This window comes from Serinus canaria, chromosome 1, assembly GCF_022539315.1.
Source record: "Serinus canaria isolate serCan28SL12 chromosome 1, serCan2020, whole genome shotgun sequence".
Classification (NCBI taxonomy): domain Eukaryota; kingdom Metazoa; phylum Chordata; class Aves; order Passeriformes; family Fringillidae; genus Serinus; species Serinus canaria.
This window is the reverse complement of record NC_066313.1, coordinates 14,596,439-14,621,018: the sequence shown is the minus strand read 5'-3', so window position 1 is coordinate 14,621,018 and position 24,580 is coordinate 14,596,439. Positions and strand designations below refer to the sequence as shown.

General features: G+C 42.8%; 1 protein-coding gene across 1 annotated transcript in view; it reads left to right on the top strand.

Moving 5' to 3' along the window:
- Window positions 1–10,520: 10,520 nt before the first annotated feature.
- Window positions 10,521–24,580, top strand: part of CYYR1 (cysteine and tyrosine rich 1) — a 32,798-nt gene continuing 18,738 nt past the window's right edge. Inside the window, exons 1-2 of the mRNA XM_030234572.2 lie at window positions 10,521–10,633; window positions 12,913–13,015. Of these exons, the coding sequence (XP_030090432.1) occupies window positions 10,552–10,633; window positions 12,913–13,015 (185 nt within the window). The 5' untranslated portion in view covers window positions 10,521–10,551. The remainder of the gene's footprint in view (window positions 10,634–12,912; window positions 13,016–24,580) is intronic.

The following is a 24,580-nucleotide window of genomic DNA, read 5'->3' as shown; positions in this document are numbered from 1 at the left end:
AGGGTTGTACAGTCCTGGCACAGGCTGTCGTGGGCAGTGGTAGAGTCCCCATTCCTGGAGGGATTCAGAAGCTTTGTTGCTGTGGCACTTGGGGACATAGGTTAGTGGTGGGCTTGGCAGTGCTGGGGGATCAGTTTGACTCGGTGATCTCAGAGGGCTTTTCCAACCTAAACAATTCTGTGATCCTATGTTTTCCCCTTTATTGTTAGTGGGGATAGAGCTGGATGGATGTTGTCAGATTAATCCTATTTCTTTCAATTTCTACAAAAATAGAAAATATTCAGCAAATAGTATTGCTGAGCTGGTTTGCTGTGGGTGTGACAAAGAGCTGTCATGCCTAGGCGCTTATTTGGGTTCCAGCCTACCCACTGCAAATCCAACTGCCAGAGCTCTGGGAAGTTTCTCTCTTTCTCAGTCTGTGAGAAGATCTGGTTATGAACATCTTCCTGCTCCTAAACAGACTAAGTGGAGGGTTCCTGTGGAAAGGAGGTAGAAGAGATAGGGAATAAAAGGTGGGGAAGAGAATCATAGAATCATGGGATAGTTTGGGCTAGAAGAGACCTTAAAGTTCATCTCATTCCAAGCCCCTGCCATGGCACACCTTCCACTAGGCCAGGTTGCTCCAAGCCCAGTCTAGCCCGGCCCCACACTTTCTTTTGAGCAAAATTAAACAGAACCTCAGATGGGCAACTACAAGGGGGGTCTTAAAGGCCTTTTACTCCCCATAAGGCATTGACTACCCCAAACCACACTGATCTGAACTCTTTTTGGGAGTTCAGGGTCTATTTGTTTCTGGTCAAGTGGGATTTGTCTTCCCCAGACCCTGTGTTTGCCATGCCTCCCACTGTGGGTCCAGTTTCCAAGAGGCAGCATCATCCTTGGTGCAGCTGGAGCGCAGGGTGGAGAGGTGGTTAATAAACATGCTGTGGAGAGCATGGTCTGTTCTGAAAAGCCCCTGGGGTGGAGATGTGGTGGTGTCACAAGGTAAATGTCAGTCCTTGGGCAAGTGGGAATGGCTATCAGGTAACCCGTCACCCAAGAGTCAGCAACATCTGGTTGTGTTTTTCTAGTCCAGATTATGTTTAAATATATCAATATTTGTCAGAGATGAGCAGAGCAGCAGCACCTCAGCACAACCCACGCACTGCTGCCTGTGAATGGTGATAATGTACCACTGCAGCACCTTGCACCCTTGTTCTGCTGCCTCTCCCTGTCTGTGGCTGGCTCTCTACTTTTGTTAGTGAAAGCTTGGAGCTAAGTCAACATTTTTTATGTTGTAGCCAAGCATGGAGATGCTGGGATGATCAGCCTGTGCAATTCCCCTGAGCCTTAGGTCATCCCCAATAATTTCTGGGCATTAAATGAGAAAGAAGCATTGTGGGGAGGGGGTGTGACTAAAGTGTTGGGCTGGGCACACCACTGGCAAAACTATAGTTGCATAAGCTCTTATATCTCAGTTTAGCATTTTTCTAGATTTCAGACACAGGCATTTGCAACCTAAAGCAGTATCTCTTAAAATTGCATGTCATTTCTAATCCTTTTCTTTTTTGAAAGAGAGAAAAACCCCACTTCTCTTCAGCATGTTCACACATCCACCCACATTACCTACTATAACAAGTTTCACTAAAGAAGTGAAAAAATTCTCCTTGCAGGTTTATGTGCTCCCTAATTCATACCCTCTTTTGGGGTGGCTGTGTGGAGAGGACCTTCCCAGCCTGGCCTTACCTTCCTAACCCAACTTTTCTTACCTGGACCTTCCTGGGTAAGCACAGCTGGTAAGTCCTGACCAAGGAGCCACTGCCAGCCCACAGCCTGGGCTCTGTACATTGGAGGGCAATGACATGACTGAAAGAGGATTGAAGGGGCAGTTGATACCTCTTCTAGCTCACTGCTCAGAAGGTCAATTCCTTCTGGAATTTATGGATGTTGCTTACTGGAGGTAACCCATTTGGAAATATTTTAGAAACATAAATTCATAGAATGACCAGGATTGAAGGGGACCTTAAAAATTATCTTGTTACAAGTCTTTCCACTAGACCAGGTGGCTCCAGGCCCCATCCATTTTGGCTTGGAACACTTCCAACCAACAGCTTCTCTGGGAAACCTCTGCCAGGGCCTCACCATCCTCACAGCCAAGAATTTCTTCCCAATATGTCATCTAACTCAGCCCTCTGTCAGTGTGAAGCCATTCCCCCTTGTCCTGTCAGTGTGAAACCATTCCACCTTGTTCTGTCACTACACTGCCTTGTAAATAGTCTCTCTCCATCTTTCTTGTAGTCTCTTTTATGCTAAAGAGGCCCAGGACTGCAACTCAGTCTATGCAAAACCAGCCACCCTTCTTCAAGCAGCTCTGATTCCAGTTTCCAACATGTGGAAATGTATTTTACAATTATTTTTTCTGCAAACCCTCCTGTTTTCTGCATCCATAAATGTTGGTTGGGGTTTTTAGCCCACTTCCTTACTAAACCAATCTAAAACACTCTGTTTTTCTGCTTTACCAGTCAGGCTGGAGGTCTCCTGCTCGTGCTCATTTGCCACATGGACCATTTGCTCTCCCCTGGTTCTGCAATTGTTTTTCCTTAATAATTACCCGTAAGAAAAATCATATACAGAGAAGTGTGCAAAAGCAGTCAGGAAGACTGCTATTTATGAAGTGCAATTTCCATGTGACTGGCTTGGGGCTGCAGCACAGGAAGCAGATAAAGGGATTTCAGGTCCCAGGAATAATCCTACCCACATCCTGGGGAATATCACTGTCATTGCCCATGCCTCAGTTTCTCCATTAGTAAAATGATGGTCCTGACACTCATTAGCAACACAGCTGGAAAGCAGCTAGGTAATGATTGCAGAGACACAGGTAGATTAAAAAGTAATCTCATCTCTTCTGCAGAAAACAAAGCAAAGTCAGTCAATTTTGCCCCTTTCCAGTGATTTTTTTAATAAGTATTTTAAATTGAAATGCAACAACAGCAAGTTGCCCAGGAACAGGCAGCAGCAGGGAATAAAAACGGACTCTGGGAAGAGTAATTAATTCCCATTTTTTTAGCCTCTCCCTCCACCAGTGGATCTGACATCATCATGTGTCTCCCAGCATGAGCTGCCACTCAGGAACCATCAGCCTTAACCTTCCTGGGCTGAATTGCTTGGTCAGTGCCTCTCCAAATGAATGCACTGTCCTAGGGGATGCCAGTGGGGTGGAGAGAGAAGGTGCTGAGGTCAAATCCCAGCTCTAGTAGTGCCATAGTGTCATGGAGATTCCCAAAACAGCTTCTGCTGAAGGGTTTTCTGTAGGGTGTGGAGAGGAGTCATCCCCAGATGCACAGTATGAGGAGGACCAGAGCCTCTCTGCTCTGGGGATAGACTGTGAGAGGTGGAATTGTTCAGCCTGGAGAAGAGAAGGCTCTGGGGACAACTTAGAGGCCCTTCCAGTGCCTTAAGGGGCTCCAAGAGACCTGGAGAAGCACTTTGGACAAGGGCATGGAGTGACAAGACAAGGGGGAATGGCTTCACACTGACAGAAGGCAGGGTTAGATGGGATACTGGGAAGAAATTCCTGTCTGTCATGGTGGTGAGGCCCTGGCACAGATTTCCCAGAGAAGCTGTGGCTGCCCCATCTCTGGAAGTGTTCCAGGCCAAACTGGATGGGGCTTGTGTTAATCTCCAATAGTGGAAGATGTCCCTGTCACGTGGCAGGGGATGATGTTTTTTAAGGTCCCTTCCAACCCCAACCATTCTGTGATTCTGTGGCTTAGGGTGTTCAGCACAAGATGTCACAGATCTGCTGACTGCTGGGTGCTCAGGTTTGGCTTCATCTTGGTGGCTTCCATTCCAAAAAAGGCACTTTCTACTCCAGTGGTGCTACTGGGGGTGGTCAGCAAATACAGAGACTGCCAGCATGGTTCAACTGCAATTTTATAAGTCTGCGAAAGGGCTTACTTACTTTGTAATTTAATTTTGGAAAAGTCATCTTACTGCCTGCATCAGTTTCCCCATCTATGAGAGATGTTTTTGAAGATGGTTTTCCCCACTGCTTCAGCTCCCAGCTGTCAGAGTTAGGAAAAACCAGTTTTCTAGGAAGCTCAAGAGGTGAATTGGACCAGCTCTGAGATGGAAAGGACATTGTGTGACCACGTACCTGACTTCTGTGCACTTCTCAACCCATTTACAACAACAAGCTCAGGGATAGTAATATATTACCCATTTATTAAAGTGTATATTTTTGGGGAAAACCCACAAAAGTCAAAGATTTGGTCCTTCAAATTGTGTTCTGGGTAGACTGCTTCTTAGGGCATTAGGGTTGTGACTCTTTTCCTTTTTGTTGTTATCGTCCACTAATGAATATTCAAGGTCTAATATCTGCTTGGTTTTGTGTTCTGATTTTCTTCTTGCTTCCCTGCATCGCTGTTTTCAATCTGACTCCATCTCATCAGACAAATTAAATCTGAAATGCTGGCAAATGTTTTCAAGCGAATTAAAAATTTGATTTATTTAGTGTTTCTGCTGCTTCAAGAAAGGCCATATATTCTCCTGATACTATGGGGAAATTGCTTTGAATTTATGAGGAAGCCAAGCTCACATTATGGTTATTGAATATTTCCATTAGCAAGACTCTCTGCAACTACATGATTTTTCTTCTTCTTTACTTAGGGACAAGCTTGAATGAAAACCCTGGGCTGTTTGGAATGTGACATACTCAAAATTTGGCCCTTCTTGACTCCTCAGGGCTCTCATGAACCTGCCAGATCCTGTGCAGCAGGAACTCTCAGTTACTGATCTCTTAAGGCATTATTTATTTGTTACATTTAAATCCTTAGCTGAGATTTCCAGGACCTTTAATTGTCTTAATTTTTGCTGTGAGTTTCAACCCATTCCTCAGGAAGAGGCAAGGAAAACACCCTGTTTTACTGCCTTACATTTCAACCACTGTTTTCTGAGCTGCTTTCCTCTCTTCCTTGCACATCAATATTTCAATGTGCAGCTCTAATTTCAGTACTAAAATCTTGCAACTACAACCACTAGACTCCACAGGGAAAAGCTATCATGACACTGGCAAATTCTTGGGGCAAATCCACAAGATTTGCATCAGATATTGCATCACTCAGTGGGGAAACCTGGCTGCTAAATTCTTCCAAGATGCCATCTTTGAAAGAACCATGGAATCACAGAATGGTTTGGGTGGGAAGGGACATGACAGTTCATCTCATTCCAATCCCTGCCATGGACAGGAGCACCTTCCATTAGACCAGGTTGCTCCAGGCCGTGACCACCTGGTCTAAATACTTCCATCTCTGGAAGTATTCCATGCCATGAACATGTCATACTCCCACTGTGAATCCCAAATGCATGGCTCACTTCTCTGGACATGACAACTGAATTACTTGGGAACTTCGTGCCACTGGCTTCTCTCACCTATTGATCCCTCTTTCAAGTCCTGACTGTGACACTCAGGCTGGGTGGAAGAAGATGCTTCGTTCAAAATGTTCTGTAAGGGCATTAGGGATTTTCCAGATGTTTTTTAATCTTAAGAGCATCCAAGCAATTTGGAGATACACTGTACTTTGTATCTGTTGTTTGGCAATCAATGAAATCATCTGGATGAATTTGGGGAGAATAAACAGAATATTCCTCCTTGGGGGAAATAAGGTTATTGCTCTAGAAAAGCACAATTATACGGTGATGACTATAAAAAAGTAATTAAATAGGGATATTGATATAATTCTGCATCAGCTTTCAGATACTGATGATAGTCAGGACCAGCTGTTGAGGATGTCTCCAGGCTTCAGCAATGTATTAATACACGACGCATGTGGTTTCAGTTCTGTGAAACACCTCATGGCTTTATAGCTCACTAGTGGTCTATTGACCACAGGTTAACACTGGACCAGCGCAGCAGAGCCTGTGCTCTACCACATGAGACACTTCTGCTCACATCTGCCTATTTCTAGGGTAATTTCATTGATGATGTGTCAGAACAGAGTCATAAAGCCATCCAAATGCTATTGAGCACAGCCAAAACCTTTACGATGCTTTTTGCAAGTTGATCACTCACAGCTTTAATGACTGAAATGGTCATTGCTTTTATAGTCAGTATTTCCTCTCCCTTTGAAGGAGAGTCTGAGTTGCTTCTACCCCCACATGAGAAGGCAAAAGGGAAGCATTGACCTAGCAGAGGCTTAGGGAAAACCAATAATCTAATTCTGAAATTTTTCCAGAAGAAACATATTTATTACATGACAAAGCAGGGCAGGATTTTCCCAAAAGTGAACTTGGCCCTTGGGGCAACCCCAAGTCGGGAGCTGCTGGTGACTTGTTTGTGCATCCAACATCTTGTAAATGTCAGACAGTGAGCAAATGTACAAACCCAGACTGCTGGACCTCTGCCTGCATTTGCAATTTTAAGGATACTGATACTCATAGCCGTAGGGAAAAGAGGACAGCACATTTTCAAGAAATTCCTATTGGAAAGCACAGCAAGAATAGACTGAAATACAGCCTGGATAAAGCTACAGAGTCCAGGACTGGTAGTTTTAAGATGACACCCAATGGTGTGGAGCAAGACTGCAGCTAAGGTGTTCTGGCCACCAGGCCAGGAATAACCTTAAATGTACAAACTGTCCTTAAAAGATACCAGATTTAACTGGAACGTCAAAATAAATTTTTTTTAAAAGTGAATGCAGGTGTAATTTCAGCCTGTGGCTGGTCTGGAACTGCCTGTCCTTTCCATCTTCAGAGATGTTCACGGTGGTTTTGTAGTTTTTATTTTATTTTATTTTATTTTATTTTAATTTTTATTTTATTTATTTATTTATTTATATTTTTATTTTATTCATCAGAACATTTAAAAGACCTAGGCAGGAACAATGGTCCTCACACTGTCCAATGGGGATAGATGGTCACCCTCTAGTACAAAACGGATTCCTGCTCCAGAAAGGCTATAAGCAAGGAGAGAACAAGTAACCACTTGTGCATGATTTAGAAAAAAAAAGTAGGGGAAAATAAGGAACCATTAAAAAACATCAAGAGGGACAATATTTGGGCAACCTTGTCTAGTAGAAGGTGTCCCTGCCCATGGTAGGGAGGTAGAACAAGGTCTTTAAGGTCTCTTTTAACCAAAATCACTTAGTCACTCTGTAAATACTTCCATCAGTAACAGCTGTAATATATGAGCCCGGGGAGATTTTTACATGGGAATGTCAGCATTCGAAGGTGATTTTCCAGATCAGGGAACAAAGTGGACCAAGGCACAGGAGGACCCAAGCAGAGGTTAAACCCATAAGGTGACACTTTTGAGTCTATCCAGGGCTTTCATGGGGTGTTCTTAGTGGCCAGCTGGATTCCACAGCCCCCTGTCTGCTGCACAAACATACCATGGGCCAAGTAGAGGTCGGCATTTGTGTGGTATATTGAGATGCTTAGATAAGTGGATTTTGGAGCTCTTAAAGATTTTTGAGAACTAGAGAAAATGTTTACATTCTGAGGCTATGTGCTTCAGTTTCCTATTTGAGTTGTACTGTGATGAGCTGAAGTAGAATTCTTTTCCCCACTTTTTCTTTCTCACAGAGAAATTCCTGACCTCTTCCAAGTCAGAGACAGGACCAATCTTTGAGCTGCACAGCCAGATTTCACCCATGTCCCCAGGAAGCTATTTGTGTGCTCCCACCCCAGCCAGGCAGGCAATTTCCAATAATGCAGATTTTTACCCCAGAAAACCCCAGGTTTATGTGACAAAAAGAGAAGTTTAGCATTCAAGTCCACTTTGAGAAAGGGAAAGGAATGGAAGGCAAGGCAAGGTTGTGGGAGGCAAGGAAAGCAAGTCAAATGAGAATAAAATGAGTAAGAAAGTAGAGGTGGGAGATAAGAGAGCAAGGCAATGCAAGGCAAAGGAGTGGTAGGAGAGGCTGACTGTTTAGGAGGAGGGTATGCCACTTCTTTTGAGGAGGGCTTTTGAGAAGTTCCTTTCTTTGATGGATGCAGTTGGATGGGTTTAGTTGAAGTTGTAGGTGGCAAGAGCTTTTTCAGCTGACATGTTTGTGAGCTGTGTTTTTTGCCCGGTATGTTCAAGTTTGTAACTGGCTCTGCGAGAGTGAAAAGATTTATGAGCCCAAAGGAGTTCATGTTGGCGTTTGCTGTGGTGCAAATACGAGTGTGCACTTGGAAGGGGAAGATCAGCGAACTCTTTTTGTCCTGACACAGTTGATTGGAGAGCAGTGACATTTTCAACCTGGATCTACACTGGGCGTGGATTAGAGCTAGGTGAGGTGCATGTCCTTTTTTAAATCCTTTTTCTTCTCAAGTCGACAGCGTCATCGTGTGGCTGTTTTTATCAGTGCTCACGGTGCCCAGGAAAAAGCCAAGTGTTTATTTGTCCCGTTAGCGTGGGAGTAGTTAGGGTAAGATCTCTGTTGTGGATCCTGGCTCTTTGAGACTGAAAGAACGTGGTCGCGTGTAGCGCTGGGAAGGAAAACTAATCCTTTTATTGTTGGCTGTGCAGCTGGTAGGCTGCAAAATAAAGAGAATTCTAGCTGGGCTCATTTTTTCTAGGACTTTTTTCAGTGGGACCAGCTGCTGAACATTTCTACATTTGTAACTGGTCTTTGGCCTGAGATTTGCATTGTTTGTTCTTGGTGCCCAGCTAGAGAAGGAATTGTTTTGTCTACCTACACTATGAAGAGAGCTGACTATCCCCTAATGTGAAGCTCAGAACTACACACTAAAGCAGTGCAGAATCTGAAAAATATAAAAGCTAAAACCCAAGGTGTCAGGCCTACCAACTGAATTCACCGTGGCAGTCATGAGGATTAAAATTCAGCAAGAGCTACTTGTGCTGCTACCTATGCCTCTTCCAACCCCTCTGTGGAAACAATCGTGCCTACCTTTAGGCTCCAAGATCCAGAGAACACAATGGTAAATGCAGTGGAGAAGGGAAGGACAGGTGAGTTTGGTGTGGTTTACGTGGGACACGCGGAAGGTGCAGCCCTGCACTGGCTTTTACTTCCAGAGCCTTTTTCTATTAGAGTAGCTGCTGGATGCTTGCAACAAAGACATGAGAGTGAAAAAACCTGACAGCAGGTCTGTCTGGGAAAGAGGATTCATTGTATGTTTCTGTGTCAGCCTTCCCCTCAGAGCAGCCAACAGCAGGAAACCTTTTATGAGCGAAAAAACCTGTGGATGTTTTTCATTTTTTGTGTGCGTATGTCAGCCTTCCAAAGCACATTCTTCGACCTGCAGCTCTTCATGCGAGGTCAGAGCTAGCTCTTCTGATTTGTGAGATCACAAAGGTAATATTTTGGCCTCTGGGCCCAATCTGTGGAAATTTTTACACAGGGCTGAGTTATGGCAACCTTTAAATAGTTATCAAAAATCACTCCTGAAGAGCACTTAGGAGCATTGTTCTGGCCTGGTCACGGAACATATTCATTGCTGGGCAGTATGGACAAGCCCGTCTGAGGTTTGGGAAGATGCTGCGGCCCCACAGCAGCCGAGTGCTCCCAACCCGGGCTGGCAGCACCTTCACCAGCACGGAGCCAGCCGGGCACGGCTGCTCGCCTGCCCTTACAAACACGCCATGCCTCTGATCTCCGGTCACAAACAGCCTGTGAAAAGTGCATATTATATGGCTCTACGCAGGTATTTACTATATGTATTTTGTTGTATTGATTAGTAGTGCTGTATTAACATTTTAATAGTATGATAAATGAGTTTTGTAGTTAAAAGGTAAATTTTGGAACTATGTAAGTGGGATAGTTCTCAAAGAAAGGAAGGAGGTACTCGCACCAGATAGCAGCCACGGGACACCTAAATCTTTCAGAGAAAGAGAATTTATTGCTCTCTTATCAGAAGCTAACTTCTTCCTGCCTCACTCAGGATCCAAGACGCCGTTAGGAATCAGAGGAAGAAGGTGACGATGACCAGACAGAATCCTTTGCTTGAAAGGAATTTATGCATCACGTATGGATATTCAACGGGCTATTGCTTTTAAGGGTTAATCCTCTGTTAACAGGTGTCCTTTTTCAGACTTATTGTGCCCAGAAAAAGGCACCCTGACATCCCTAACTCTTTGTTTCTGTTGTCTCATATCGTCCTAAATCCTAATTGTCCAAATTATTATTACTCTAATTGCATTACTACTTTTATAACCATTTTATTACTACTAAACTTTTAAAAGTTTAAAAACAAGCGATTGGCGTTTTTTCACACAACCACAGTTTCAATCCCACTTTGAAGACAGTCTCCATTTAAACCACGGCAGGAGCCCCCTCGAAGACCGCATGACCAAGGCGGCGCAAACAACACCCGGCTTTCGCAGCCCTCCGGTGTGACACCGGCGCCGGTCACCCCGCGGCTGCCGAGCAGGACAGAGGCGGCGGGAAGGCAAAAGGGAGAAAACCCGAGTTAAGACACAGGCCGCCGCCGCTCCAGGAGCCGCCGGCCCCGCTCGGGGCGGTCGCAGGGCTCAGGGGCCTCGCCCGGCTCCGCCCGCCCTCCTCCCCCGCCGTGAGGGCTGGCCCGCCCCCGCCATGAGGCGCACGGTGGCTCCGTGCTGCAGCCGGCATGGAGCGGCGCGGCCGGACGGAGAGGTTCCCCGCCTTGGGGGTATTGTTTCCCCCTGTCCTCTTCCTCCTCCTTCTGGCAGGTCAGCGGGGCCGGCGTGGGGCGTGGGACGGGCGCGGAGCTGCGGGCAGCGGGTGTGAGCGGGGCCGGCGGTTTCGGTTCGACGTGGAAGCTTTTCCTCGTCGGCGATTGAATTGGCATAGGAATGGGAAGGGAGTCCCCGGGGTGTCCCAGCAGAGCGAGAGCCCCTGTCTGGCTGCAGGGAGAGTAAAACTCGAGGGGACAGCACTGAGAGAGGACCTCATTAACATGTGTAAATATCTGAAGGGGGTGTGCCAAGAGGATGCAGCAGAGGCTCGGTGGTATTGAGCAGTGAAGCGGGAGGGCAACGTGCAGAAGTTGATGCACGGGAAGTTACCCGTGATCGTGAGGAAGAACTTTACCATGAGGATGTCCACACACTGGAACAGATGGCCCAGAGTGATTGTGGAGTCTCCCTGAATGGAGATACTCAGGAACCGTCTGGATGCAATCCCGTGCCACATGTGCTCTAGGAGGATTCAGGTTGGACCAGATGATCCGCTGTGGTCCCTTCCCACCTGACCCATTCTATGATTCTGTCATTCTGTGAACCCACTCATATAGGATAGACCTGTAATGTGCAGGGTGAAGGCGCCTTGGTGCTCTCCTGCCAGGGCAGAGCCTGGAGGTGTGCTGGCATGGCACAGCTGGAGCCATGAGTAGCCATGCCAAAAAAGAGGTGACATAGCAAAAGCCTAGAGCTGCTGGCACAGGGGTGTGCTAAAACCTTGGTATGAGGTGTCCTGAGATGGCAGCCCTGCCAAAACCTTGGTATGGGGTGTCCTGTGGCAGTCCTGCATTGCTGCTTGCTATAGAAGTGCCTGTGCTACCCATGGCCTGCTGTTCTCCTTCTGGAGATGGTGTCCTGCTGGCTCCCTGATTCACTTGTTGGCGGGGCTGGTTGGCAGGATGATGGGGTTGATTGTTCTGGTTTTTACATGTGTTTCTTTAATCCAGAGGTCATCTCACAGGGTTAGGGTGTGTCTGCCTGGGCTGACCCATGTGCTGTGTTGCACAGCCCTCTCCAGCCCTTGCTTGGTGCTCATTTTCAAGCGGAGACCAAGTGTGAGCAGATTCAGAGAGCTGACCTGTTAAAATCCTGTGAGCATGGGTCAGCAGCATGAGTCAGTGAGCAAAGGAGTCTCAGGGCAAGGTGGGAACTTTCACCTACCTGGGGCAGGAATGGGAATGTGGCAGAACCTGAGGTGAGGTAGGGTTGCCCAGATCCCAGCAGACCAACCAAAAGGATCAGCACAGATGAAAGGCAGTAATGGCAATGGGAGAATTAGAACCTCTCTGGTGAGTTGCAGCCTGGGAAGGGGGAGCCACTGTGCATTGGGAATGCAGAAGGAGGTTTGCCATCTTTGATTTCAAGTCTTTGCCACTGCAGTATGTGACCAAATAGGTCACCAGGGGTGGTGGTGTATGGAACCCGGAGTCCCTCTGAATTTATCCAGGCTGCAGCTGAAGCCTTGACTGTGGGGATGGTGATCCCCAAGAATATTTTTACAGTGCAGTGGCAGTACAGTGTTATCTTCTTGGTGGAACCTGACTTAGGTATTTGAAAACACTAAATGTCATGTCAGCAGAAGAGGTAGATACTGTTAAAATAGCTTCTCATAGGAATAAAAAGATAAATGCTCTCCCGTTTTTCTTACTTGTAAAGAGCTCTCTTATTGCTGTTTCACAGATTGCTTTGTCCAGCAGAGCATTGTGGCTGGGAGCACTTGAGGCTTCAAGTGTCCTCAGGGGGGCAGAGAGGGCACTGCTGGCCCCTGTGCCAGGCACTGCCCTGCCACACTGGCCCTGGTGTTGGAGCACCGTGAGGGGAGCTGCTGCCAGATGGCAAGGGATGAGGGAGCCCCATGCTGGGACTGGGCAGGGACTGGGAGAAATAGCCTGTTCTCAGACAGCTTCCTTCTCTCCTGCCACCCTCCAGATCAAAAAGACAGGCAGCCCAGACTTAGGTTTCTTCTGGACTCCTTGCTGGGATGGAAAAAGTTGGTCTGTGGTGTCTTGGTATTTCAAAATGTTCTTTTTCACTTTAAAGGATTAAGTATAAGGAGGAACTGATATGGCCAGCTACAGAATACCCATATGGAAAGCACCTAAGTCTGAAATACTGAATGAGTGGGAATGGGCTGCCATTAGGATTACCGTCAGATCACACCTCAAGGACAGTGCTGTGATTGTATGAAACTGTTAGACTGCATTTTCTTCAAAGCTGTGCTGTACAAGATTTTGTTGTTTGACATCATGAGTGTTATTTTTATTCAGCAGAAGATTGTTTGGCTCAGTGTGATAATGACTGCAAGGCTTACTGCTGTGATGGGACTACTCCCTACTGCTGTTCATATTATGCCTACATTGGGAATGTCTTTTCGTGAGTATATTTGCACTTAAAAAAAAAAAAAGGTGTGCTGTGTTAATGAAGTCAGTGTAAGTTTGCTGTGCAAAACTGTTTTGGCAATTAACTGAGGCAGTGTTTTGGTTTTTTTGGTTTCAGTTTGGTTTGTTTTTTTCCTTGCTGGTAATAATCTTTGGTATTCCTTTGAGGTCTCGTGTTACATGTATTTTTGAAACATACCAGAAAGCTTGGTAAAATTGTAGGTTCTGTCCTTAGTTTGTGTACAATAATATAATTTCTGGAGCTAAGCTTTAGAGATAGAAAGAACTTTGTTTCAAGCTCGAGCTGAAAAGATCTGTGAAAACAAATCTTGTATGTTGTGTTGAAATGGTTTCTCACTCTGAGTGGATAGTGATCGAGTATTAATTCAAAATATTTGGATTTGAAATTCATATTGCTTTGACTACTTTTTTTTTTCCATTTTCACTTTTATTTATCGTTTGTTTTTGTTAAATGGTGTTTTGTCTGTTGGTGGAATTTATTGAACAGATTCTAGGTGAGAATAATCTGACCCTTTAACAATGTTGTACGAATAGCATGTTTCACAGTGCTTTAAAAAACAGGGCAAATGAAATGAAGTGGTTACAAATATTTTCTATCTAGAGAAAAATACATTAATAAATTGTTGATTAAAAAACATAGGCTCTAGTGCAGCTGTTTGTCTTTGCAATGGTGAGGAAGAAAAGAAGCTTGCCTGCTAATGGACCTGACTCTGGCCTTAACTGAAGTCACATGTGAAAAAGTGCCAGTCACTTGTTTTTAAAATTTTAAAAGTTTAATAGTAATAAAATGGTTATAAAAATGGTAATACAATTAGAGTAATAATAATTTGGACAATTTGAATTAAAACAATATGAGCCAATAGAAACAAAGAGTTACTGACGTCCAGGGTACCTTTTTCTGGGCAAAATAAGCCTGAAAAAGGACACATGGTTAACAGAGGATTAACCCTTAAATACAATATTGCCTGCTGCATATTCGAACATCTCATACATGATGCATAAATTCCATTCAAACACAGGATTCTGTCTGGTCAGTGTCAACTTCTTCCTCTGAATCCTGACAGAAGTTCGTTTCTTCTGATAATGGAGCAATAAATTCTCTTTCTCTGAAAGATTTAGGTGTCCTGTGGCTGCCGTCTCGATGTGAGTTCCTTTCTTTAGAAAAAAAGTATCCTACATAGCATAGCTTCTATTTTAACATTATGTTATAACCTAAAACTATATTTGACACACTACTTAAGAGAATTAATACAGCATAACTTTCTAACACAACAGATACAATATTCATTTTAATATTTGTGAAAAGCCAATCATAAAATACGCATTTTTCACATCACATCTCACAAGTTGTACATTCATGTGCAAGGGCAAACCTAAAACATAAAATGTGTTTCTTCAAGATAGGGCATCTTATTTTCTATTGCATCAATTACACTAGTAATTTCCTTAGCCTTTAGCATACAGTCTGTGACTTATTTTTGGTTTGTGAGAAATGGCCAATCACTTTTAATAATTGTAGAAAGTTTTATTAAACCTTATCAAAAAATACAACAGAAGACTGAATAGAGAAAATGTTACAGTGCCAGGAGTAAAGGATTTTTCCTACCATGTGCTCGCCCACACAATGGAGGTTTTGCCTTTTAACCCTTTAGCCCCTCCCAGGGTTCTGTCCATCAACCCCTTCTTCACTGTCCAGTGGTGGAGATCTCTTCCTCAAATCCTGGTTGGAGGTCAGATGTCACCATAGTGACCAGCCAGCCCTCCCAGATGTCCCAACTCCAGCTGTCCCTTGATAACCACTCGAAGGGGTACAACATAACTATAAATCTATAAAACTTTTCTTAACCTATATCCATGATATTTGTCTGTGAATTGCAAGAGTCAATCGGTGCATTACTCATCTATCACAGGTTTATATTTTTGACAAAAACCAGAGAATATAAAAATGACATGGCATATGGACTGCCTGGTACTTGGGGAAGACTGAGTGGGAAGGTGGTAGTTGCTTTTTTTTAGAACGACTCCTCTGATGCAAGTTTTGTTTCAGCCATGGTACCTGGGGAATATTCCAGTGTTCCCATCCGTTTATTTTATAGCACTTTGAAGGAGTAGGCAGAGTGATGGTATTTTAATACAGAATTGATCCACAGTTTTTAAAACAGATCACATGCTTCCCGGGCTTAAGTTAATAAAATTATGGTAGAACACCAGAAACCTTCATTCATCTGGAAATGACAAAGCATGTATTTAATATGGATGTTGTAGAATGACAAGAGATTTTTTTTTCCTGATTACTGAGTGAATGTTTGCTTTGATTTGTTTTTCTATTTTTTCGTTTCAAAATAGTTTTTCCATTTACAAGCATCACAGGAGTTTCTCATTCTGAATACCTTTTTCCAGACCACATGTGGTTAGGAATGATGGACCCAAGAGCATAGGACATCACATTATAAGAAGGAGGCTTCCTGTAGAACAAGTGGATTTAATCTCTCACTTCTGTGAGTGCATAGCTAGCATTTGTCTAGCCTAATGTCAGAGCTGTGCTTTGTGAAGGCCTTGACCAGGGGGTTCTTTAGAGTGACTGCTGAAATGCTGAAACCATGCCTTCAGCAAAAAGTTGACACCTTGTCTTTGCTATGTTTCTTTTTAACAAATACAAATAGGTATTGAATAAGAGCTGAGTGTGAGTGGCTCTGACACATTTGGTAGGGTTTGTGTGTATCTGGATGGATTTGAATACTAGAGGAGGCTCTTGGAAGTGCTGTTTGCCACAACACATCTTGATGAAGACATTTGATCCTTCTGACTTTTTATGGCTAAATACTCCAATGCATAGACTTGAAGATCAGTCGGCAGTTGTTGTATTCCTTTGACCCGAAATTTTGCATGATTAAGTCACAGATTTTATTTTTTTCCCCTAAAAGCAGGTCAGGACATGTCTTCTTTACACATGTAATCTCATTTTGAAAACTTTCCCCTTCCCTCTCCTCCTCCCTCAGGCTTTATCCCAAGCTCAATTTCACTCCTCCATCCCCAGCTCCTCTTCTTCCCCACTCTGAGTGGCACAGGGAGTGGGGAATGTGGGTATGGTCAGTCCATCACAGCCCATCTATGCTGCTCCTCATGCTTTTCCTTGGTTCAGTCTGTGCTGGGTTGCAGTGTGGTTATCTCCTTGGTACAGTGCTGTAGGAGTTGGAGAAATTATGTCTTCTCTGACTTACTGCAGTTTTACATGGACAAAGTACAGTAAGGGTCATTTGAATGCTACGGAGAGGAGAAATTATTTTGAAACTCTCTAAGGGAGATCCTTGGCTGGCAAATATCTGGGTTAATAATTGTCAACTTTCAGAGACTTACATTCTCTCAAGCCAGCTGGGGATCCAAAACAACTTTTGTCCTCTGGGAAGAAAGAAGAAGCTGTTTTCTGTATTGTGAATGTTGTCACACAAGTGTGGTGTTGATTAATTAAAAAGATGTGAAGCTCTTTAGCAATCTGGGAAAGAGATCATCTCTTTCTCTGCCCATGTCCACTGAGGTTGAGCATGAGCACAGTGCAGAATGCCAGTCCAAGGCAATCCAAAATGCAGCCTTGGTGTTCCTCTGTGGAAATCCAGCACAGCTATAAGGCTAGGAAAAGCAGATTATGTGATCATTACTTCTGTGTTGGATATGAATTTAAACTCAGACTTAACTGCTTGCCAGAAGTCTGAGCTGTCACAGCTTGAGCAGGATTTACATTTTGATTTTGTTGAGTTTGATTCTGTAAGGAACTAAATATGCTACATGAAACAGCTCTCTGTGCAATTAATAAATGAGGAAAGGGCAAAATTAAAACATGGTTGTTTCCTTTGACAATTAAATAGGAACAATTAAAGGACCTCTGTGCTTTAAATCTATGAGCTTTCTGCTAAGATGCTCATTAATAATGAAAAACTTTTCCTCTGAAATTTCTTGAACCTGTTTTTGAAGGGATAAAAACAGGAAAAAGAACTTCATTAAATTGCTCTTTTGAAATGGAAGGATTTCATTTATCTCTTTCTCTGCATCTCAAAAGTTGTTGTTTACAACAGGGTCTTTCTTCATACCACATAATCTGGTAATGAGTCTAGCATAACCTTCAGTTTCTAAATAGATGTTTGTTTGTTGTTTGGAATTAAGGGCTTAGAAAACATGAAGGCATGTATGTTACTATATCCTCATGAGTTCTCTGATCAGAAAAAGAGAAGTGGTAAATCTCTTTTTAATTATCTATGTGTTAAAGGAGTGTAGAAATAGAATGTAAAAAAAAGGATTATTAAATAACTTCTAGGCAAAACCCAACTATTGAAACATTACAATAATTAAGTAGCTGGAAGATCACATACTTCATTACTCACAAGCTGGCAAGTCATAAGAAATGTGCAAAAGCCTTTTTATGACAGGAAATACATCCATTAAATTACTCCATTAATCCATCTACACCAGTCATTGTATTCTCCTTCTCTATGGGTTTTGTATTGACTTTACCTTCTATTCAGTGCTGTAGACAAGAGGATGGAAACAGGTAAAAATGCCTTTCCCTGACTGATAAATCATACTTTTTTTGTTCAGACAGACAAATGTAGCTGAAGTATGTAATAGCAAAACTGCAAAAAAAGCCACTCAGAGTGTAGGCTGTCCCTTGGCTCCAACTGTCCAAGAAGTTTAAAAATCGAACTGTATGATGAAACACCTTCATAGTTTTCCCTGTTTTCTCAAGTTTCTTCATTACACACAGTAATGTTTTGCTTTCCTCCATTCTTTTGAAGTCTTAATTTTTTTTTGTATTCCTGGTGGTACTTTGCTCTTGTGCCATGATTATAATTCCTCATATATGTGAGTGACTTATTTGCTAATTAATACAGCTGATGCCTTACTCAGCTGGTGTTCCTCTCTCCATCAGTCTTTTTCAGTCTGTGCCTGGATGTTCTTTGTCATGTGGCCAAAATATCATGGCTTCCCATAATGGAATCTCATTCTGTGGTGGGAATATGTGTGTGCCAGGTGATAAAACCATGGCATTCTGCATGCTCTTGTGTCAGGTGTCTGGAACTGACTCCTATCACCCCCACATCGCTGTCCTATTCCTAAAGTGTGCCTGTCCCAAATTTCCTGTTTGGAATGTTCACTATTGTCCTAGGGTGAGTTGATGATGCTTGCATCCCCATTTGTCTGCCCAGAAATAAATTTTTGTCTGTTTAGCCCCAAAATAAGTTTTGCATAGTTCCAGGAACCAAGGGGGTGAGAGAAGAATTGCAGTTTGTTATCAGAAGCTCCCCCACATTCTTCTCCTGGACTGTGATGTCTGCAGCACAGACAACGATAGAGTGCTCTCTTTTGCTTTTAGTTAGTTTTTAGCTAGCTGAGGCAGAGAAGCTCCCTGCACTGTAGTTTTTCTTTTTCTTGGAACTTTTTAAACCTGCTGAACACCCATGTAAGAGAAGGTCTGAAGTTTCCCTCACTTGCCTCACAACCACCGTGACTGATGGAGATTGAAGCCCCCTCTCAAAGACTGAGACTTAAAATTCTGACACGGGGGTGCTGGGCTGGCTGAAGTGGGATGTCTGCCAAGTGTTACCTGCAGATGTGTTCAGTGGACCAAGACTGGTTTCCCATAGAAGCCAGTCCTGAAACAATGGTTCCTGCTCACTGCTGGGACTGGTTTGTCCTGTTTCAGAATTGGACTGTCTGTACTTGTTCTCAATGGACTTATTCTCCACTGTCCTGTACCTGTTCCCCTCCCAGTGGAGGACTGTAAAAGACCTCTGAGTTAACCAAAGACTTTGAGATTCTCCCTTATGTGACAAGACAGATCTGTTGGCTGGACCACGAGGATTTCGTCTCTCTCTTTTCTCTCTCTCTCTCTCTCTCTCTCTCTTTCTCTTTTCTCTGTCTCTGTCTGTCTCCCGCCCCCCCCCCCCCTTTATCTCCTTTCTAATCCTTCTATCACATTTGCTGTGAGCACTCAATAAAAGGTGCATTTGTTTTGATTAGTACTGAAATCCCCTCTGTGTTGTTTTGCACTCTGAGATCAGTTAACAAACCATCACAGCCCCTGCAGCCCCTGCTTGTACTAGCACATTGTGACATTACAAACCAGAACAGCACTGTCAGCTCACGGGCCTGGGCTGTGGCATTTCCAGCGCAGAGGAACTGACAAGAGACTGAGTGAGCTGAGCTACAGCCCACAGAGGGACTTTCTGAGTTTGTCATCTCTTTTGGAGCTGCAAGAGGTTTTACTGTTTAATATTGTTCATTTTTTGTGCTGGCGAATGCTTTGCCTGTTAAAGAAACAGTTTTTTCCACTTTTCTCCAAGGAAATCTTTTTCTTAAGCCAGTTAGGGGAAGGGCCACTTGAATTTTCTTTCTGGAGGAAACCCTTTTAGAGGTTTTCCCCCAAATTTGCCCTAAACCAGGACAACTATTCATATAAAGGATGAGAAACAGTGAGGCTATTGCTCGGAAAGTGAGGTACAATCAAGAGGTGTGTCACTATAGAGCACGACACGGCGCAAGCACCAAGACTCAGAAGGCTGTATAGGGCAATTTATTAAAGCAACATGTTGCCTTTATAGTTTTATAGGATATTTAAATTTGCTTAACAAACACATACACTGCTCATTGGTCTTGAAAAAGAAACAAAACTCTCAATAGGTGAAAAGGAGCCATGTCACTCTGTGAGCCAACTAAAGTCCATATCTTTTAACTTTCTCTCTTTCTTCACGTTGTCATGGTGATAGCCTTGGTACCTTCCTTGAGAGAGATACGGAGCTTTCCTTATCTTCAGGAAGCTTTTGCTGACTCACAAGAACAGCACAAAAATGTCTTTCCTACAGAGGTGGGGCACTACTGCTTATAAAACTCTGATTGCTATAGAGATGTCAGTGAGCCTCATTAGTTTGACATAAGGATTAGACCTGACTGTGTCATCTAGACTGTTGGTTCCTAAAATCCTGTTAATTCTTGCCTCTCTCCCCAGCTCCTTCTGTTTCAGCATATGTCACGTACCAGACTCCGGGTGTTCTGCTGCTTCTGCCAGGTCCAACATACTATCACTAATTTTTCTTTTCCTGCTTTCCTTCTTCCCCTTAGTTTAGAGACAAGTTTATGAGAAAATCACTTTAGAATGACTGTTTCCTCATATATTGGTTTTGCACAGCCTGGTTTTTGGTAGTGGAATGGCCACAGAGGTGACTTCTGTGAGAAGGTGTTGAACGCTTCTACCGTGTCCAGCAGAGGCAATCCCTGATGGCTCTGAAGATGGACATGATGCTGGCCAAAACTGGGCCAATTAGAGAGGGTGGTAATGCCTCTGTGCTAACATATATAAGAAAAAAATCAAAACAGAGGTATAGTTGATAGTTCCCTCTGGCCTTGGACCAAACCAGACCAAACAGTTCAGGAAAAAAAAAAAACTAAAAACAAAGGCCATGGAATGATTGCTGCCATAGTCTCCAGGGCCAGGGAAAGGGAGAAAAACCCAACTTCTTGCCTAAGCTAACAAAAAACCAAGCTAGCTAAGCAGCAGAGTAACCACCATCCTCACTGCACCATGGCTGCCTGGGGAGTGAGGCTTTGGAAAGAGCAGCAAGACTCCCTTCTTGCCCCAGACCAACCTTAAAGTTACAGCAACCAGTTTTGGGCATAGAGCAGATGATAAGGGAATAGAAAAGCACCCCAAGACAGTGCTGGAGACCCCATGCCACATTTAAATATGTTCCACTCTTAGTGATGAAGTGTTTTGTTGAATCAGGACATTTGCATTCAGCTTGGCTTTTGAGTGTGACCAGCCTTTGAAGTTTGAGAAGCACAAGGAGAAATCTTTAGCAGCACAGAGAGGACCAATTAACTCTTTCTTATATTAGCCTCTTTGGTTCTTCAATGTACTTGCTCTTAGATTCCCCTTTTTTACTTTCTTTGTCTTGTATAATTTGCCTTTTTGCTTCACATCACTCTATTCTTTCATTTACCACTTGCCTTCTCCAGAGTGGGAAAGCGTGATTCTACTTCATACTTCAGAAAATTTGCTGTACAGTCCAATTAATTTCGTTGAGTTGGCAGTTCAGACTGCCAGATCTGTGACGTGCTTCTGGTACCACCAAGATTGCCACTCCTATGCCAGGCAACCAGTCTAAGGGTACTATCTCATCTCCATTGGTCCTGATGGGACAAAAATATCGGTACTGGAGTAAATATTTTCTTAAGACAAGAGTGTTCCTGTGTTTTCTATGGGACTAGCTGATTAATGCTGTTGCTTTGAAAAAAAAAAATTAAATTTAGAGAAGTTTGGAATGGAGGCTGCTAATCCCTCTCTCAATCTGTGAGTCCAGATGCAACATATGAGGCATGGTCCCCAGATGTGGTGTGTCTGGAAACGTTTATTAAAAGTATACATAACTTTTAGAATATTTTTAGTATCAGGTTAGAATAGCTTGAGTTTAGATAGCCAATAGTATAAATGTTCTGATGACTGCTAACCAATAATATACATGATAGATTTCCTAAGAGCAACATCAGCTTTTTTCCCCCTAAGACAAGCATTGTATAACAATTTCTTCTGCAAAACTACTGTGCTTCTGCTACTTGTTACAATTTAGAAAACTTGTTACATCTCTCCTGCCTTGACTACATAGTCTTTTCATCTCTTACTTGAAGCTCTTTGTTTCCTTTTCCCACACCCAGAGCTTTCTCAGAGCTTTGGTGACTTACTACTGACTCAGAGAGATGTGAGTCTTTTTGATGTCTGTGTATTTTTTTTTCATACCTACTGCAGCTTAGCTCTGAATTCAGAGGTTTTGCTTGTGTTGCACTGCTAGGTCAGTGCAACCAGGCTCCCACTATTACAGGCAACCCATAAATGTGCCAAGTTCAATGTTCACAGTTCGCAGTAGCTCACCCTTGCTGCGTCTACTGGAAAGCTCTTCCAGAGCCATATTTTTCTGGTCATCGAGAATCTTTTCTTTCACAAGCTTTTTCTACAAGTCTTCTAATTCTTGTAATATTTTTTTAATTGACCCTTCATTTTGATAAGAAATTGTGAAATAACTTTTTTCATCCCTTCTCTAAGTGATGGATTATGGACTGGGTTTGTTTTGGGGAGCTGCCATATGGCAGAGTATACATCCATTACATGTATCATGTGATTCTTGAGGTGTCCTGTGCAGGGCCAGGAGTTGGACTTGAGGATCCTGATGGATCCCTTCCAACTCATCAGATTCTGTGATTCCCATTCACTGTATTACTTAACTGTGTGCATTTAAATATATTTCTGGATTCAAAAGTATAACTCTCGTTTAGTCAGCGGGGTATGTGGTTTGCACATACATAGAAGGAAAAGAATACATAGAAGGAAAAGAGTCTGCTTTCCTGGGTAAACATTTCTTTGTGTTACTTGACTGTGCTGTTGACCAACCTGTCTGCTCTTTCCAACAGTAGCACATTTTTCTGAAGTGACTATAATGGACTGTGATCCTTGGGAGAAAAAATTGGACATCTTGACCATATATCTTAATGAAAATGGTGAAAATGGTATTAATATATTGTTTAGTGGTTGTGGATGCTTTTGATGTTTTGAATATTTTGCAAGCCATGTAATGGCATTCAGTCACTTCCTTCATGCTGTTGCAAAATGGTGTCAAGTTTAGATTAGTAAGAGGTTGTGACATAACAGCAGGATTTACCTCAAGGGAAGAAACTTCACAAAATGTTGTGTTTATAGATCATCCTGTCAGAATAGCTCAGATTGTCACTCCATCTGGTTTTGCTACCAGAGATATTTTCATGGATAGGTTCCATGAAATAGAAGAATAGCCAGGTCTTCTGACTTGTGGATCCTATTGTTTCTTGCCATGAGAAGCACCAGGTCTGGTCAAGTGCATGGACTTACTGGAGCACACAGGATGGCAAAGGACAGCTGAAGGCTGGTTGCACTTTGGTGTTCCTGGTTGTGTTTAACTACTGTCAGCTGTGATAAGAGCCTTCTGCCAGGCTTCCTTGTGCTTCAGCGAGGAGGGAGCAAAGCCTTTCTTTTTTGCTTTATCTCATTAGCATAAAAGCAAGGTAACATGTCACCAAAACTGTGAGGAAGGAACTAGGATGCAGGGGGTGTCTCTTCTGCACAGCTCTACAGGAGTAAGAAGTGTCCCATTTCCCTGGAAAGGGGAGGAAGGGACTGGATCCGCTGTTTGTGTTACTCCACTGTGTGGGGTTTCTCTGTCCTCCACCTGGGCCATGCAGGTAGCTGAGCCAGGATGTCATGCATTTCCAAGGGAAGTTATTGCTGACTTATCAGTCACTGGCTCTTCTCCAGGCTCCAGTGATCAACTGAGGTGGAGGAGGTCAACCCTAGCTCAACATTACTTAGTGTGTGTGTGAGAATGTCTGTACCTTGTGGTGACTTCTGCATCCTCAGCATAGCTGCACTCAGATAAAGCAACTTTCATCATTTTATGGAACATGTAGAAGCCACAGTATATTTCTCTAACTACAGTTTAATTTTCAGGTTTTTTTAGTTTTCTGACTCATAGTCCTCTTCTCCAGAAGCATAAAATGATTCATATACCCAAGCACTTAACACCTTTTCCATTTGTAAATGGCATTTCATGCATGCTTAATGAGGATATTCCAAACCACTAAAACCATAATTTGCTTATGCTTTGTAATAAGGTTTGAATCCTGCAAAGACTTATGTTAATACTTTCAAGTTCATTGTAGGTTTTTGCAAATGGTGATTTAGAATCAGAATGTCCTCTGGCTTAGTCTGACTGGGTCTTTGTGCCCCTTATAAGCTCTGACACAGCACCTGGGAAGAGAGAATGGGAAAGAAAAATGGAATTGGTGCTATAAATCTGACAGAAAGAAAAGAATGCAGAAGAGGCTCACAGGGGTAAGATTTGAGTATTAAAATACATTAGAAAAAGAAAATATGAAAACCATTTTTTTCATTTAATCTGCTTTAGAATTTCTAAAATTAAACTCTCAGTGTCTTATTATTTTCATATGAATATATGAGGGAAAAATCCTTTTGCTGGGTAATTCAAAGCTCAGATGGATTTATTTAGACTCAAAATATATGTTTCTAGTTAGCACTACAGGTTTAAAAAGCTATTGCATGGATGCTCAAGCAATGCACATATTTTATGATTTAAAAATGGAATAAAATAATTTATGATGTTAGGTTTTTAATGTCCTAATTCACACTTTTTCTGCCAGATCATCCAAGAACCACTCCAGATTATTCAATGTCAAAAAAACCCTAAATATTTTTCATTTGTCTAACACATAGAATTCTAAAAGCAGTAAAATCTTCTAATCCGAGCTGAAATTTAATAAATGCATTTATTAAATGCAGTTTTGAGGAAAAGCTTATATTCTCAGAATCAGATTTATGAAAAGGTCAAAAGGCATTTTTTCTGATCCTTAAGGTAGTGTTATTTGTTCGTATTCAGATATTTTATTATTTTGTTTTATTCAATGTTATTTTCACTTTGTTGTTGTGAAAAGGATTTTTGGTTACAATTTT